Source organism: Macaca fascicularis, chromosome 10 (assembly GCF_037993035.2).
Source record: "Macaca fascicularis isolate 582-1 chromosome 10, T2T-MFA8v1.1".
NCBI classification, from domain to species: Eukaryota; Metazoa; Chordata; class Mammalia; order Primates; family Cercopithecidae; genus Macaca; species Macaca fascicularis.
The window spans coordinates 25069022-25087182 of record NC_088384.1 but is presented as its reverse complement, the minus strand read 5'-3'; the positions used below and the strand labels follow the sequence as shown (position 1 = coordinate 25087182).

Sequence of the window (18161 nt, the reverse complement as noted above, 5' to 3'; positions counted from 1 at the left end):
ACTTGCTAACTGTGTGACCTTGGGAAAATCACTTCCCCTCTCTGAACCTCAATTTCCTCACGTGCTAAATAAGAATAAGTATAATACCAACCTCCTTCACAATGAGTCTTCACAATGAGTAAGGCCAAGTGCTTGTCCTCCACCCCAACACATCCATTCAGGACCCCGAAACCAACCTGCCTCCTCTGACCTCCTGCACAGATGCCCTGACTGGACCATGTCTTACCTAGTATCCTTGGCTAGCATCTCACAGGTGTATCTGGGTTTCCCCTGCTGGGCGGAGCAAGCTCCTTGACAGCAGGAACTTGGCTTTATTCATTTCGGCCTCCACATTTGGTAGACTCACATAACAGGCAGAAAGAACTTTTCAGTGTTTGCTGCTTTTGTGATCGTTGTAATTATTAAGACCGAGGAAGTCACATCCCAGTAATGGTGGGGGACCTCAAGGCACACATCTGTTTACAGATCCAGGAGACATTTTGACTTTAGGGAATTTTATTTGCTTGGGAAAAATGGGGAAATAATTGAACATGAAGAAGGGTTGGGGCAAGGTAGCAGAGTGAGGTGTGGACTCATTTAGGGGGCTCTGTGGCCAGGACAGGGAAGCAGCCCTCAAGGTGCCACTGCTTGTCACGCAGGCGACGCAGGGACTGCATCTGTGGCTGGAAGGCCCCCCACTCATTCCAGTGCCGGAAGTCGCCAGGCTCTAGGAGGTACTGGTACCCGCGGTAGCCAGGATACTGATAGCCAACCCATCTGAGAGGAAAGTGAGGACAGAGTGGAGACAGCCAGCCTCGTTGCCTGGCACCCAGACCCACGCCAGACCGGCCTGTTCTTCATTGATCCCTGCAGTCTGCTGCTCTCTATCCCTCACCTCTGTCCTGGCTGTATCCCTTCCTGCTCTGTGCCCTGGGGCAAGGACTTTGCCTCTCTGATAGGCCTCGGTTTCCTTTTCTAGGAAGTGAGCATGGTCACGGTGCCTGGTTTTATTAAGAGTGTTGCGGGGGGCCAAATGGAGAATGCACCTCGAGTTGTTTGCTAAGCATGTTGCCTGTGCATGGTAGGAATATTAATACACATCCCATTAAATGTGATGATGCAGGGCTCAGAGAACAAATCCAAGGAAGCAAGAATAGGACTTAGGGACTGGTTAGCAATGAAGCAAATGAAAGAGAGGAAGTGTTATTTCAAAAAATTGGTTTTCTTTGTAGGTAAGTGCATCAGTGTGTAGCAGCTGGGAACACGCACTCTGGTATTAAACATACCTGGGTTCAAATCCTAGCTCTGCCATTGATTTACTAGCTGTGAGAATCTAGGTGGATATGGTATCAGAACCTCAATGTACTGTCTGTAAAATGGGGATGATAATGCACCGACCTCCTTGGTTTGTTATACAGATTTAACAGCTATTCATTTAAAGTGGTTAGCACAGTCCTTGGTATATAGTAAGCACTCAATAGAAGTTAGCCTCAGTGATTAATTTCTAACTTCTGTCATTATCTTTGCTGAGAGGGTCTTTCCAGGCCTCTCCCAGACCCCCTCCCTCTATTGTAAAGCCTGATGTAAGTTCCAGCCTCTTCAGATAAACCTTTGACCTGACCTCCACCCCAACATACACAGCCAAATCCTAGAAGCCTTCTCTCCTACTCTGACCTCCAGCAACACAATTGCCCTGGCTGGCCCATTCTTTTTTTTTTTTTTTTTTTTTTTTGAGACGGAGTCTTGCTCTGTCACCCAGGCTGGAGTGCAGTGGCCGGATCTCAGCTCACTGCAAGCTCCGCCTCCCCGGTTTACGCCATTCTCCTGCCTCAGCCTCCCGAGTAGCTGGGACTACAGGCGCCCGCCACCTCGCCCGGCTATTTTTTTGTATTTTTTAGTAGAGACGGGGTTTCACCGTGTTAGCCGGCATCGTCTCTCGATCTCCTGACCTCGTGATCCGCCCGTCTCAGCCTCCCAAAGTGCTGGGATTACAGGCTTGAGCCACCGCGCCCGGCCGCCCATTCTTTACCTAGTATTGTTGGACACCATCTCACAGGTATATCTGGGTTTCCCCTGCTAGGCCAAATAAGTTCCTTGAAGGTGGGAACTTGGCTGTATTCATTGCTGCTTTCCCCAGTGTACCTAGCATAGTGCCTGGCTCACAGACAAGGCTCAGTATATTTCAGATGGCTTGAATGGCAGGGATATAGGTTTCAGGGAGGCAGAAAGGAACAAGAAAAAGGCCATGGCCCTGATGGTGTTACAGGAGCTCAGAACAAGTCTGGGAATGGAGAGACAGAGCCTTACATTTACCTAGAGGAGATCAGGGGTGTCCGGCATGGTCATTTGGAGACAGGGGGATGGATAAAGTGACTCCTTTGATCCGGCCCTTCCATGTATTCTCATAACATAAGGTCATGGGGCTCTGTTTTGATAGCTTCAGATCCTGAGCGTTCAGAGCAGAAAGGGCACTCTTAGATCAGGGAGTTTTGTGTGCCCATTGCCTAACTGGCGAGACTGAGAGGCGGAGAGGTGTTTAGGCTCACTCAAGTTCCTTATCATGTCAGTACCAGGGTCGGGCCCATCTCACGAGGCAAATGAACTGCTCAGAACTCATTCTGTTCATTCTCCCAGAAGGTCCTGATTTCCCTGAATATTCCCTGTCCCTGGATGCATCCGGCCTCATCTATCCACATCAGCGCCAGCTCTTTTAGTTGATTATCCCTTCAACCCCGACTAGGTTTAGCAGCTCCTATTTTCTCCATCTAACAGCTCTTTAGATCTGATTTGTTTACACTGACCTGGAATTCCTCAAAGTATGACTCTATTCCCCAGAGGAATAAAGCTCTATTGGCTGAATCCCAGGAACCAGCACTGGGAGACGGTGGGAGGGGCCATGGCCTTCTATAGGAATCTGATGTTATAACCTGTAAGGAGAGCAGCCTCTGCTTCTGCCTGTGCTTGAAGCGGGGGATGTGGACCTGGCAGGAGTGATGCTTACGTTCCACTGGTGACCTTCACGCTGCCCACGCGGTCACTGAAGCCGTGGACCCAGAGACTGGGCGCGTCGTCCCCCTGGATCTCTATGGTGTTGCCCTTGAAGTTGGCCCCTTCAAACAGGGAGATCTTGTGCTCCTGGGAGTCCTGGGGAAAGAGAGGCCAGGTCAGGTGTGTGAAGTACCAATGGGACAAAAGGAAGAAACTTAGCGGGGCCTTCGGGGTGTGGAGGGAGAGAGCTGAACCTGTTCAGGCCGCTGGGGGACTCTCCAGAGACCACTGCTGTCTATTCTGGAAGGGGACATAAGGAAAATGGGATGACAACTCCCATGTCATAGGGTCCTTGTGAGGATGAAATGAGTGCATCCATATAGAGCGCTGAGCATGATGCCTGGCATACATCAAGTGCTCAATAAATGCATTTATTGGCCGGGTGCCATGGCTCATGTCTGTAATCCCAGCACTTTGAGAGGCCCAGGTGGGAGGATTGCTTGAGGCCAAGGGTTCAAGACCACCCTGGGCAACATAGCAAGATCCTATCTCTAAAAAAATTTTTTTTTTTAATTTGCCAGGCACGGTGTCGCATGCCTATAGTCTCAGCTACTTGGAACGCCGAGGTAGGAGGATTGCTTGAGCCCATGAGGTTGAGGCTGCAGTGAGCTACTGTACTCCAGCTTGGGTGACAGAGCAAGATCCTGTCTCAAAAAAAAAAAATTTATTATTTTTAAAATTATGGTCAGGGACAAAAAGGCTCAGAGAGGTCAAGCTTATTGATCAACATCACACAGCCAGGGAGGGGCAGAACCTGTCAGAGAAACATTTCACTCCTAAGCCCAATCAATCAGTGTCCCTGTGCCATCAGGAGTTTAAACAATTGCCCTTTTGTAAATGCTTCTTACAAACCAGGTGAAATGTGGAACATTGGTGGAACACAGATCTAGGTTCAAATCCTGCCTCTGACATTTATGCACTGGTGATCTTGGACATTTCACTCTGCCTCCCTCAGAGCCTCCGTTTGTTCATCTACAGAATAGGGTTACTGCCAGGCATGGTGGCTCACACCTGCAATCCCAGCACTTTGGGAGGCCGAGGCAGGTAGATCACCTGAGATCAGGAGTTCGAGACCAGCCTGGCCAACATGGTGAAACCCCATCTCTACTAAAAATACAAAAATTAGCCGGGTGCAGTCACAGGTGCCTGTAATCCCAGCTACTCAGGAGACTGAGGCAGGTGAGTCACTTGAACCCAGGAGGCAGAGGTTGCAGTGAGGCAAGATCGCGCCACTGTACTCTAGCCTGGGTGACAGAGCAAGACTCTGTCTCAAACAACAACAACAAAAAAGAACGGGGTTACTATTGGTTCGTGGGATTGTCATGGCTGCTCAACTCATGGTTGAGTGCTAACTGTAAAACAGGCCCGGCAGGGCGTGGTGGCTCACGCCTGTAATCCTAGCACTTTGGGAGGCCGACATGGGCAGATCACAAGGTCAGGAGTTTGAGACCAGCCTGACCAACATGGAGAAACCCCATCTCTACTAAAAATACAAACAAAAAAACAAAAAAACAAAATTAGCCGGGTGTGGTGGCACGTGCCTGTAGTCCCAGCTACTCAGGAGGCTGAGGCAGGAGAATCGCTTGAACCTGGGAGGCAGAGGTTGCAATGAGCCAAGATTGCATCACTGCACTCCAGCCTGGGTGACAGAGCAAGACTCTGTCTCAAAAAACAAACAAACAAATAAAAAACCAGGCCCACCCTTGAATTTGGGCACATGATTCAGTTCTGGTTTGCACTTATTTTTAATCTTTCATGACCCTGTGTCTTGTTTTTAAAGTTTGTCTGTTATTTCTGAGGGCAGAGATCATCTATCTTTTCAAAAGTCATCATGCACTGTTTTAGGCCCAAAGGTTTGAAAAGCCAAAGAGATGAACAGGAAATAGCAGAGTGATGCCAACCTTAGTGTCTAGGTTCAAACCTACAGACCTGGGTTCAAATCCCAGCCCCAGCAACTCCCAGCTGTGTGGCCTTAGGCCAGTCATTTTCTACTTCTGAGTCTCAGTTTCCTTGCTTTTAAAATGCATGTTATCATAGCCTGTCGCATAGGACAGTTGTAGGGATTATGTAAAAGGCAGGTAATATACCCAGTACGTAGTTGGTGCTTAAAAATGGGCGCTGTGATTATCTACTGTTATTCACCACCACTAGGAGGAAGAGGAGCCCAGGATGTAAGTGCATCCTTCTATGAAAGACTCCAGTAGAAGATTATAGATGAAGAAAGAACTTGTTAATTCTTCCAGAGGAAAGGAGAGCAGATCAGGGAAGGCTTCATGGAAGAAGTGACACTTGAGAGGGGCCTTGGAGGTTAAGGAGGAGTGCACAATGCTGAGAAGGTAAGGAGGTTTGAGGGAAGGCACTGAGGCAGAGAAGGCATAGACAAAAGCTGGGGGGTGGGAGTGTGCAAAGAAAATATCTGTGTGACCAGGGTGCAGGAAGGCAAATGCATGGTGTCAGGCAGGGATAGAAGCACAGGGGACCCTTTGGGACATGGCAAGACAAATGCCCTTAATGCAATTACCAGTCAGCGGTAAAAGGACTTAATCAGTGGTAATAACAATTACTTATTACTGTTACAGTCTTGAGGGCCTTGGGAAAGTTGTTAGTCAATGGCTCCCACTGCTAGTGGCGTCAAGACTAAACTTACCATCACTGATGAGACCCTGCAAAACCCTGGCCTCCATCAGCACCTCCCCTCCCATTTTGCCTCCCTCTCTCCTCCACTCCCCCTGCTGCAGCTTTGCTGGCCACCTTTCATTTTCTTGGTCCCACCAGTCCATCGTTGCTCCAGGAGTTTTGCACACACTGTTCCCTGGAAGGCTTTACCATCTGCTCTTCACACGGCTGAGTTAGTTTCCAAACTTTGGGAGCTGGCTTCCCTGACCACGCCCTGACCACTCCCACCTCTAACAATACCTGAGCCCCCAGTTCCTGCTTCTGCTCTCCTAGTTAGATTGCACCGCCTTTGTGTAGCACTCGCCACAATTTGCAATTGTAGATGGATTTCCATGATTAGGTATCTGATAGCTGCCTCCCTGGGTAGCTTAAGTCCCAGGAAGACAGGGACCTAATCCGTTTGATGCATAGTTTTGCGCTCAGAGCCTAGAACCAGAGCTTTTGGCAGAAACAGGCCAACTGGTTAGGCGCATTGGTTCACGCCTGGAATCCCAGCACTTTGGGAGGCCCAGGCGGGTGGATCACTTGAGATCAGGAGTTTGAGACCATCCTGGCCAACATGGTGAAACCCCGTCTCTACAAAAAATACAAAAATTATCTGGGCGTGGTGGTGCACACCTATCATCCCAGCTACTTGGGAGGCTGAGGCAGGATAATTGCTTGACCCAGGGAGGTGAAAGTTGCAGTGAGACAGATCATGCCACTGCACTCCAGCCTGGGCGACAGAGTTAGACTGTGTCTCAAAAAAAAAAAAAAAAAAAACGGAAAATAGAAACAGGCCAACTAAAATGCCTGGTTTCAAGTAGAAGATGGTCAGGTTTATTTATTTTTTTATTTTGAAAAGATCCCTCTAACTTCCCAGGACAGGCGGCTGGAAAGGAGTCAGGGAACCCAGCACGGAGAGAGCTGAAGCTGACCAGGTCAGAGATGATGGTGGCCTGGACCAGGACTGTGGCAAGGCAGAGAGATGAAGGGTTAGACCAAGCTTGTTTAACCTGCGGCCTGCAGGCCACATGTGGCCCAGGATGGCTTTGAATGTGGCCCAACACAAATTTATTAACTTTCTTAAAACATTATGAGATTTTTTTGCAATCGTTTTAAAGCTCATCAGCTGTCATTAGTGATAGTGTATTTTATGTGTAGCCCAAGACAATTCTTCTTCCAGTGTGGGCCAGGGAAGCCAAAATATTGGGCACCCCTGAATTAGACCATTGGATCTCAGCCCTGGCTGCACAGACGGACTACTTAGAGGGCATAGAAAAAACAGCAGTGCCGGAGTCCCAGCCCCAGAGATTCAGAACTAATTGGTCTGGCGTGGGGTCTAGGCTTTGAGATTTCTAAACTTTTCTAATAACATCCTTTGTTTAAATAAATATACCTAAAATGTTATAATTTCAATGTGTAACCAATATAATGATATCAATGCATTGTTGACATTCTTTAAAAATTTTTTTACTATGTATTCAAAATTTAGTGTGTATTTTACACTTATGACACATCTCCATTTAGCCAAAATTCAAATGTCCAATGGCCACATATGGCTAGTTCCTATTATGTTGAATAGCAAGCTTCTAGAAGCTACTGGAAATGCCCTGGTTGATCATTCTTCCAAACAAACCCCTTAACATAGGTTGGCATATAAGAACCATTCAATGATTGAGAGAGACATCTGTGGATTCTTACAGAGAGTGCATCATGAAGGCAAATAATTCAGTCTTACATTCTGTGAAAAGCATTGGGAATGATCTGTTTGAATAATCCATTAAGATAAATTTGGTGATGTCAAAACAGCTGGTGGTTGGCACTTGATAGCCTCAAATGCACACTCATGAAAATTCTTATAAATGTTCCCGTCATGGAAGACAAAAGTCGGTTACCATCAGCAACTAACATTGGTGAGTAAGATGTAGCTGGTTCATGATTCATCATCAACTTAATTCTGGAAAAAACTGTGAATCACTTGGGGATATCACCACCATTTTGACCTTGAATCTTCTGGAAGTTGACTTAGTTAAATATTATAAGAAACTAATTCAGTATATTGTCTTATTATTAAGAGGTTCAAGCTGTGTTTCTACAGTATCCCTCTTCCTTTTTTTTTTTTTTTTTGAGATGGAGTCTCGCACTGTCATCCCAGCTGGAGTGCAACAGCGTGATCTCAGCTCACTGCAACCTCTAGCTCTGGGTTCAAGCAACTCTCCTGCCTCAGCCTCCCTAGTAGCTGGGATTTACAAGCATATGACACTACGCCCAGCTAATTTTTGTATTTTTAGTAAAGACAGGGTTTCGCCATGTTGGTCAGGCTGGTCTTGAACTCCTGACCTTAGGTAACCGCCCACCTCGGCCTCCCAAAGTGCTGGGATTACAGGCGTGAGCCACCATGCCCTGCTGCAATATCCCTCTTCTTAGCCATTGCATGATCTGCAACCAACATGTTTGGTGTTTTGAATGGGCACTGAAATTTGAAAAGCTTCCCCAGGCCTGGCATGGTGGCTTACAGCTGTAATCCTAGCACTTTAGGAGGCCCAGGCGGGAGGATCACTTGAGGCCTGGAGGTCAGGGCTGCAGTAAGCTATGATCACATTACTGCACTCCAGCCTGGGGGACACAGCAAAACCCTATCTTCAGAAAAAAAAAAAAAAAAACAAAGCTCCCAGGAAGGTCTAAATGTGCAGCCAAGGATGTCAAGAGAATCAAGGAAGATGCTGAAGTTTTTAGCTCTGACTTGGAAGCTTTTGTGTTTACCATTTGCCCAGGATTCCTAGCTGGGTATGTAGCGAGTGTGTTAAGGACACTGATGAATTGATGAGCTCAAGAATCCACTGTCCTTTGACAACTCAGAGGCTGCCACACCTCCTCACCCACCATCATCTCCTTTTTGCCCTTGTCACATCTCAGACTTACCCCTGCCCTGCCCCACCTGGCTGATTCTCCAGCCCCAGCCAGAGAGCCACTCACCATCTTGACGGGCCGGAAGGACATGAGCCGATCACTGCGGTAGCTGCTCGACCATGTGTCCCAGCGAGGGTACTCGCCCTTCTCCAGGATGAACATCTCCCCGCGCAAGTTGGACTGCTCAAAGGCGACCCAGCTGGACACAAGAAAGACCATGAGGCAGACAGGGGACAAATGGTTAGTAGAAGTCCCCACTCCCTACTTGCCTTTCTCTCTCCCCTGGCAAGGCAGCCTTGAGGCCAGTAGGAAAGTCCAAAGGGGGCTGAACATGTCTGGGTTTGATTTTAGGCTATGACACTTACAGGCTGTGTGACTATGGGCAAGTAACTACCTCTCTGAGCCTTTTTCTCATCTATACTCATATGCCTATTTTCTTGGAGCTGGTGAAGGATTGAGTGAGATAAATATGTGTGATTATCTGAGCACACTGTTTCTCTAGATGTAGGGTTCATACATGCTTCAAGTACTATCAGGACTTGGAGCCGAGGAACACATAGACATTTTAAACTTGACTCCAGCTAGGAGAAAGTCTTTGTTTGATGTTAATGTGCTTTTAACACTTACTAATCTCTCCTTTTTTTTTCTTTTGTAACAAAGGGAGAAAAGGCCACTAGCCCAGAATCTCCAGCAGACAATGGTGTAATAGCAACATAATAACACCACTTTTGTGTTTATTGTTAATTTTGTATGGATACCTTTGACTTATAGGAAATAATATTAGCCTTCCATTGATAAAAAGTGGTGTAAAGGTAAAGGTTCTTTTTTTTTTTTTTTTTTTTTTTTTTTTTTTTTGAGACGGAGTCTCGCTCTGTCGCCCAGGCTGGAGTGCAGTGGCCGCATCTCAGCTCACTGCAAGCTCCGCCTCCCGGGTCTACGCCATTCTCCTGCCTCAGCCTCCCGAGTAGCTGGGACTACAGGCGCCCGCCACCTTACCCGGCTAGTTTTTTGTATTTTTTAGTAGAGATGGGGTTTCACCGTATTAGCCAGGCTGGTCTCGATCTCCTGACCTTGTGATCCGCCCGTCTCGGCCTCCCAAAGTGCTGGGATTACAGGCTTGAGCCACTGCGCCCGGCCTAAAGGTTCTTTAAAAATGTGTTTATTTGTGTTTAGCAGGATCATTTTAAATGAAATATGTTAAATGAACGACAATCTTGGAGGTACAGGGGTAAGGGAAAAATTGATACAGGTGTTTGCATCCTTGCTGGGTGAAGACTGGCCTGGCATTCAGGAGACACTCAGTAACTAGTACGGGGCAATAGGAAGGGAATGATGGTAATATCTACCCTCAGATACCTGTGATAATTTAATGTGATAATGCATATGAGGGTGCTAGGTTCCTTACAAGGACTAATTAGAGGTTTGAAATTAGATGGAAGATTTACCTGGCTTTCCCAGTGAAGACTGATTAAGGATAAGAAGTGAGCTTGTGTCAGAGGGACCAGGGATTATGGCAGTGCAGGTGGGGTGGATAAGACAATCCCCATTCCATAGATGAGAAAGCTGAGACTAAGGAACTCCTTGACTTTTGCTCCCTGTATGTTCAAGAGTTCTCAGGGAACAAGAGAGGGATGAGGGGACACTGACACTAGCACCTTCTCCCAGGGGGCTAGTGGGACCCTGCTCTCCCCAGAAGGAGATGAGGATGAGGGTCTATCACCGTGGGCCGAGGGAGAATACATCAGAGGAGCCTCAGGTCTTTATCTGAGAGATGAGTTAACCACATTGGGGTAAATTAAAGATATATTTGTCTTCCCAGAATAGAGTTGAATTTGCCTCAGCCCTGTCTGGTCTGGAGTAGAAGAGAAATAAATGGGAGAATAGGTGGATGGATGGATGGATGGATGGATGGATGGATGGACAGATGAATGGGTGGATGAAGGGATGGTTGAATGGATGGATAGGTGGATGGGTAGACGGATGGATGAATGAATGCATGGATAAAGGAATGGATGAAGGGATGGTTGAATGGATGGATAGGTAGATGGGTAGATGGATGGGTGGGTAGATGGATAGATTTATAGATGGATGGGTGGGGGATGGAGAACATACGGGGGTATGTATGTATAAATGGAGAATGGATGTATGTATGGATAGATCGATAGATGAATGGGTAGATGCATGGGTAAATAGATGGATGATGAATAAATGGGTGGCTAGATGCATGGGTGAATAAGAAGGGAGCCTTGGAAGGTGGTTTCATGCAGGAGTTAAGAGGACAGACCCTAGAAACAGACACACTTGAGTCCTAATCCAAGCTTGCTGATTATTTGCTGCATGAATTTGGGCAGCACTTAGGCTTGCTAAGCTTTAGTAGCAGAGAAGAAATGATACATCTACTTTGTTGCATCTACCTTGTTGGGAGATTATGAGGGCCTAAAAGAGGGGATGCATGGAACAGATACAGCACAGAGTAAGCCTCCAAATTAATACTGTTCATGATTAAATGCAGAAGGGAACTGGAGGTCTAGGCTTATGGAAGAACAGACACTGATGTGGTCTTGCCACCGTGCCAAAGGTCCCCCTAAAATCTCCCCTATCTTCTTGAGCAGGAACAGTGAGGATCTAAATTTTAAATGTTTACATCTATGCCTTTTCTTATCTCCTATGGCTCATTTAAACCTGCAAGCAAGGAGAGAGGGTAGGGCAGGAATTTTAAGTTATAAGATATGGAAACTGAGGCTAAGAGGGGTTCAGTCCCCAGCCTAAGGTCATGTGATGGTGTCAGGTGTCAGGCTGTAGTCTCCTGGTTTTCAGGCAGGCAGGGCTCCTCACTTTCCCCATGCCTACCTCACCCTCTTCATTCTTTTTTTCCCATGGCCCTGCCAGCACCCACACAGACCCAGGCCCCCAGACCACAGGCCCATTTCCATGCCCATCAGGCACAGCCCCAAGGCACACGTCAGACACCAGCTGCATCTTTGTTTGAGGAGAAATACTCTGGGTTTGAGTCACTGGTACCAAAAAAAGCCTGAAAACCCAAGCTGGCCACATCCGGTAGCTTCTGCTTCCAGCTGGGTTTTTGGCGCTGAGGGTGGAGCTGAGGCTGCGTTGACCACACGGAGGGTGCAGTGGGTGCAGGAGGTAGAAATGGTCCTGGGTAGGCTCCAGGATAAGTTGGCTAAATGCACAGGGCAGGGAGGTGGGTACATGACCATCAGAGTCACCTGCCGTGTCTGGGTGCCCACGAGGTGACAGGCCCAAGCTGCATGATCTCCCTCAGACCTCAACATAATCCTGTGAGGAGTGGTGAGGGCCATGATTTTCCCCACTTCAAAGATGAGGAAACTGAGGCTTGGACACAGGGCAAACAGGGGAAGTCAGGACTCAAACCCAGGCTTGTCTGACCTCAAAGCCCATCTCAGAATGGGCTCAGAATACAGGATGACTGGAACCCTTGCAGGCTTTCAAAGTGGGGAGACAAGAGCCAAGGAGCCACGTGGATCTTGTCCTGGGGTTGCCCCTCTACCGTGACCTCAGCACACCAGGCTTGACATAGGGCAAACACTCTGCCCAAGGATGACGCTCCCTGTTTTATATGGGAGTCACTAAGGCCCAGAGACGCCCACAGAGACAGGAACAGGCAGTGAAGCATGGTGATTAAGAGCTTTAGGAATGAACTCAATCAACCTGAGTTGAATCCTGGCTGTGCCACTTACCGATAGGTGACCTTGGGCAAGAGACTTACCCCCTCTGAGCCTCAGTCCTCCCATCTGTCAAGTGGGCATAAGAATAGCCCCTCCCTCCTACAGCACTGTGAATCAGCTAGGTGCGGTCCCGAGTCAGTGCCTGGCACCTGGTGGGTGCTCCACAGATGCTTATCATCACTGCCAGGCAGCTGGACGCCCAGGAAAGGGGACAGCGAGTGGACACTTCACTCTTTGGCCTCTCTCTGCCCTCAGTGATGGGCTAGAGTTTTTGCTACAGTAGAAGCAGCGTTTCTCCAGAGCCCAGAATCATGGCTTACTGCCAGTGTGGTCTTATGCTAATTGGATCACCTCTCTGAGCCTCAGTTTCCTCATCTGTAAAATGAGATTGAGAACAATTCCTCCCTCTCCAGTTTGATACGAGGATTGGAAATAACGTATGTGCCAGGAGCACGCACGGCCGCAGGCACAGAGCAGATGCTGGAGAAATGGCAGCTACTGTTGTGTGGTCATTTCACTGTGGCAGAGAGTGTGCCCCTCCTCCGCCTAGCACTCACGGTCCCGAGGAGACAATGATGCTGCGCACACGGTCGAAGCCACGGTCTCCCAGGTTCAAGCACTCCCCCGAGAATTCTCCCCGACGGCCCTGGAAGTTTTCCTGTTCGAAGACCACCAGCTGCAGGAGAGAAGCCCCCATGCCGAGGGCAGAGTGAGGGGGAGTAAAAACTTCATTATCTATATAAATAAAGGCAGGCAGTGCAGGAGTCACGTAAAAATATGATGAGCCATGGTTTGTGAAATGATCCTGTCCTCCCATTCCCCAATTCTTTACTGTTTGTTGTTGTTGTTGTTGTTGTTGTTGCTGTTGTTGTTAGATCCGAGTCTCACTCTGTCGCCCCAGCTGAAGTGCAGTGGCACAATCATGGCTTACTGCAACCTCTGCCTCCCAGGCTCAAGCGATCCTTCCACCTCAGCCTCCCGAGTAGTTGGGATTACCGGCACACACCACCATGCCCAGCTATTTTTTGTAGACACAGGATTTGGCCACGTTGCCCAGGCTAGTCTCGAATTCCTGAGCTCAAGTGATTGGCCTGCCTTGGCTTCCCGAAGTGTTGGGATCACAGGTGTGAGCCATTGCACCTGGCCTCATGCCCTAATTCTGAAGCTAAGATCTGCACCATCAGTAGGAACTTATGAACCTCCCTTTCGGGACTTTCTTTATGCTGTTCCTCCTACCTGGAATGCCTTCTCCACCACACATCTCCAGCTTAGAGCTTCCACAGCCTAACTGAAGTTCGCTAACTCATTCCAGGCTTGACATTCTGTTTTAGGCTCAGACGCCACCTTCTCCAGGAAGCCTTCTCTGATTGCCCCCTCCCCCATCGGCCTTGGTTGAGCATCCCCCACTGTGCTCTCTCTCCCCATTAGCAGCACAACTAACCCACCACACAGTCACTGCTGTTTTGCTTTGGGGTCTCCCTCTCTCTCTGCACTCCCTCTCTCCCATTACCCAGCCCCTCCAAAGACCAAGGGCTCCTCCAGGGCAGGGCCTGAGGTTGATCCATTTCTGTATCTCCAGCCCCAGCCCCAGTACCTGCCACAGAGCTGATGCTCAGGGGACACTTGCAAATCCAACCCTCCACAACATAGGGGAAAACTTGAGCTAATCTTCTCTCCTCACTAAGCCTCATGTTTGGTTCCTTGTCCACTTGCTGTTCCAAGTTGGGACAACTTTTCCGTTCACATGGACCGAGGCAATCGTCTGCCTTCTTTGAGCCTCAGTTTCCCCAGCTGTAAGAGGAGGAGGTTCATATAACCATGACCCAGCACTTCCACTTCTACCCTTGTTCACCCAGGAGACATTCCTGTATGTGTGCCCCAGGAGACAGGGATAAGAAAGTCCAAGCCATTCTGTTCACGAGAGCAAAGCTGGCAACCACTGAAATCGTGCTTAGCAGGAAAGAGATGGTCACGCTCTGAAATATCATGCAGCAGCCAGAATGAATGGTCTGCAGTCATGGGCAACAATACGGATGGATATTAGGGATCTCATAGTAAGTGAAAAGTACAAAGAAAAACCCAGAATAATCACATTGCATATTTCAGTCAGTTAAAAACAAATAAATCGGCCAGTTGTGGTGGCTCACACCTGTAATTCCGGCACTTGGGGAAGCTGAGGCTAGGAGTTCGAGACCAGCCTGGATAATATGGCAAAACCCTGTCTCATAACTTGGTCTCAAAATAAATAAATAAAACGAGTAAATAAATATGCATGTGTATGTGTGTGTACAGTTTTAAAAGAATAAAGTATAAAATTGTATACAAAAGCAAACAAGCAGATTAGAGACAAAAGTTGAGGATAGGATGGTATTTCCTGGAATTGGGGAGGAAAATGATGAGCTCAAGGGAGACACCTTAAAGTTAGGTAGACAGTTTTTAACCAAGTCCTGGTTTTTATACGGGTGGTGGGTTTGTAGGTGCATGTTGCATTATTAAAAATTAAATAAAACTAATGATTAAATAGGTACATAAATAAAAGCCAGCCACGTACAGACCACATGAGAACGTGTCATGAACTAGGGGTTGCAAAATGGCCTACTTCTGTGCACCTGAGGTTGAAACTGCACCAAACCAAATCCCAGGGGACTGGACACCTTGCTCCACAAGATCTCTTTCAGCCCAGACCACCTCGAGCAATTTTCAGGAGGGTCTGAGGCCATCCTGCTGCCCCACTGAGCCTCCAAGGACAGCTTGTTCCCTGCTGCTAAGCCAGCCCACTTCCTTTTCTTCTCCTTTTTTTTTTCTTGCTTTCGATGAACTCTAAGCATGTGCGTGTGCAGGTGTAGCCTGATTGCCAGGTGTCCCTTCAGCTGTGAAGTGTTATGTTTTGGTTGTTGTTATTGCACATCTCCACAACAGGTCCCCTTTTGATTTTTTTCTTCTTCTTCTTCTTCTTTTTTTTTTTTTTTGATGGAGTCTCACTGTGTTGCCCAGGCCGGAATGCAGTGGCACGATCTCGGCTCACTGCAACCTCCGCCTCCTGGGTTCAAGTGATTCTCCTGCCTCAGCCTCCCGAGTAGCTGGGATTACAGGTGCCCGCCACCACACCTGGCTAATTTTTGTATTTTTAGTAGAGACAGGGTTTCACCATGTTGGCCAGGCTGGTCTCGAACTCCTGACCTCAGGTGATGCACCTGCCTCGGCCCCCCAAAGTGCTGGGATTACAGGCATGAGCCACTGCGCCCAGCCCCACTTTTTCCAAGTATGTCAGAACCCTTGGCTATTTTATGGGCTCCCAGATTGGCTGGGCCCCACTTGTGTCCCAGAAGGAGGAGGGAGGAGGAGACCAAGATGAGGGAAAAAGAGAATAGAGACAGAGGATGAGAGCCTGGGGAGGTGAAGAAGAAAAGGGAGAGTAAATAGAAAGGAGAGAAAATCAGTCAAGAAAATGGAGGAGAAAGAGGTGCGGAGGAGTAAGAGGTGAAAGAGGAAGAGCAGGAGGAGGAGGAGGCGGAGGAGGGAGGGAAGGAGAGAAGGCACCCAGCCACTGCACCCCCAGGTCCTTACCCTGTAGTTCCCAGGAGGCAGTTCCGGCGCCTTGGCACTGGTAATAGGCACGGTTGTTGGGGCCAGGGCGGTGCTGGGACTAGGGGATGTTCCTGCAGGTGGGGCCCCCTTCCCCTTGGTATCAGGCCCTGGGTTCGCCGCCACTGTGGCCGAGGCCGGGGCCTTTGCAGCCTGAGACATGGTTCCCGCCTGCGAAAGTCTGTAAAGAAATCCTGGCCTTCAGGGATGACACCCCCAAACTGCCTCCTGCCCTCACAGCCCCACACCCTGTGCTTTCAGCCTCCTTCGGAGCTGGTTTCCTCTCTATCCTCCTTGAAGCTTGTTTCCTCTCTATCTGTTTCTGAAACGTAAGCCTGGAAGTTTTTTGTTCCATCCCCACTCCCTAACCAAGATCTTCCCTTCTGGGACCACTCATCCCGCATATATCCTTCCTCCAGGCTTTTGACCATGCGATTCCCTCCACCAGCTGTTCCACCCTCCATTACCCCGCTAGGTCCTTCCTTAGGCCCCTGCAATTTTCCACACTGCTTATCGCACTGATTTGCTTGTACAACTTCAATTTGCCTCCCCACACTAATAACAAGAGGTCCCACTTCGGAGTACTTAAGGTGTGCCAGGCACTGTGACATACATTAATTAACCCGTCTGACCATGACCCTAACCCCATGGAGTAGCTGCCATCATGATCCCCCCTGAGCAGCAGGGGGCTGAAGAAGGAAGGGGCCCAGCTCAGGCCCAAACAGCTACTAAGGGGTAGGGTTCTGATTTCAGCTCAAGCAAACGGGGCCAGCAACTGGGTTCTTAAAGTGCTCTGCCGTTTGCTTAATCTGCTTTATTCACCATCCATCCCTAACACTTGCTCTGCACCTGGCACATAGGAGATGCCCAATTAACGTTTGTTCAGAGAAGGAATGAATGCATGCTCCCAACTCCTTTCCTAGTCCGCTTCCTCTGGGATTCTCTAGGGGGTTGGTGTATGGGTGCAAATACAGGCCGGGGACTGGGGCATACGGGAGGATCCAAGAGGATGTATTTACTGCATGTCGAGGATTCTGAAAATGAGGACTGTGGCTGGATAGGCGTTGCGTGGAGAGGGTGTTGGTCAATTCCAGTGGTTCCTTGTTGCTTTGGGGTCATGGACTCCTTTGAATGTTTGATGAATACCCCAACTTTGTCCTCAGACAAAAATAATGCCCCCTTTAACTTTGGAGACAGTGTTCAGGGATTTGAGGACCCCCTGCTAGCACAGATTAAGACCCTCTGGTCGAGCTGATTCCCGAACCCATTCTGTAAGGAGGAACTATTTGGGATAAGCAGATTCCCTCCCCCAGCCTCCTCCAGGAAGGCTGTGCATATTCTGGGGTGCCCTGTTCACCAGCGGGGAGGCCAGACATCTGAGCCACATCTGTGGCTTTAAACACTCCCCCAGGGCTGGCAGCTGGACTCATGCCTTCCTGGAGATGTTCTCATTCTCTCTCTCTCCCCACTTCACCCTTTCCCTCTGTTCCTCCTCTCCTCCCTCTCTGCCTCTCTATCTGTTTCTTACTTCGCTCCCTCTTTCTGCCTATCTTCCTGTCTGTTCCTCTCTCTCCCTCTGTTCCTCTCTCCCCCACTATCTCACCCTCATTGTATCTTTGCTTATCTCTTTATCTGTTCTTTTTAATTATCTTTACTTCTCTCTCTGTTTATTTCTCTCTCTCTCCCCCCCCCTTCTCCGTCCCTTTCTTCCTCTCTCCACTTCTCTCTGTCTTTATTTCCGCGGCCCTGCCTCTCTGACTCTCATGGCACTGCTATCTCTGCCTCCCTCTCTCTGCCTCCCTTTTCTCTTCCCCTCCCCTTCAGCTCTCAGCTGTGCTGTGGGTTCCCTCTTACCTGGGGACTTGCTACTTCCTGCTGGAGGACAGGCAGGCAGGCAGGTGCTATGGGTGACTAGAGGCCGACCCCCCATTTTATAGTCTGGCAGACATCAGGCCCTATAGTCTGTGGCACAAAGGGGAAGCTGGCTCAGCAGACCCGGGCAGGGAGTGGGGGACTGGGGCCCCGACCTCGCCTGGATCACTGCAGACAGCAGCACTTTCCTTTGTGAGACCAGCACACACAGCAGAAACCCTGGCCACAGCAGCTTCACCTTCCAACCCTACCCTGACTCCTCTCTCGATAACCCCAGCCAGGGAATGGGTCCCCAAAAGGGTCCCTGCTGGCTGCCAACATGGGGCAGGGAAAAGGGAAGACCCTGGGAGGCAGGAGACCAGAGTTTGAATCCTGACTCAGCCACTATACACTGTGTGGCTT

General features: G+C 48.9%; 2 protein-coding genes across 5 annotated transcripts in view; one reads left to right on the top strand and one right to left on the bottom strand.

The window, feature by feature from the left end:
• CRYBA4 (crystallin beta A4) overlaps window positions 1-18161 on the top strand; it is a 39245-nt gene that overhangs the window by 8613 nt on the left and 12471 nt on the right. For 2 of the 4 annotated variants that reach the window (XR_012418908.1, XR_012418909.1), the window contains 2 exons: window positions 5179-5363; window positions 8602-9077. Coding sequence is in view for 1 of the 4 variants with exons in the window: in XM_045363894.3 (XP_045219829.1) it covers window positions 8833-8835 (3 nt within the window). In the remaining 3 variants the exon portion in view is untranslated. Of the gene's footprint in view, window positions 1-5178; window positions 5364-8601; window positions 9078-18161 lie in introns of those variants that run through there. The other 2 variants (XM_074004125.1, XM_045363894.3) reach the window with 2 other exon arrangements.
• On the bottom strand, window positions 478-17792 carry CRYBB1 (crystallin beta B1). Its single transcript, XM_015457352.4, has 6 exons — window positions 17742-17792; window positions 15870-16068; window positions 12860-12978; window positions 8662-8794; window positions 2981-3123; window positions 478-756 (listed from the first exon to the last, which is right to left on the bottom strand). The coding sequence occupies exons 2-6, from the start codon at window positions 16047-16049 to the stop codon at window positions 573-575; spliced, it is 759 nt and encodes a 252-aa protein (XP_015312838.1). The 5' UTR covers window positions 16050-16068; window positions 17742-17792; the 3' UTR covers window positions 478-572.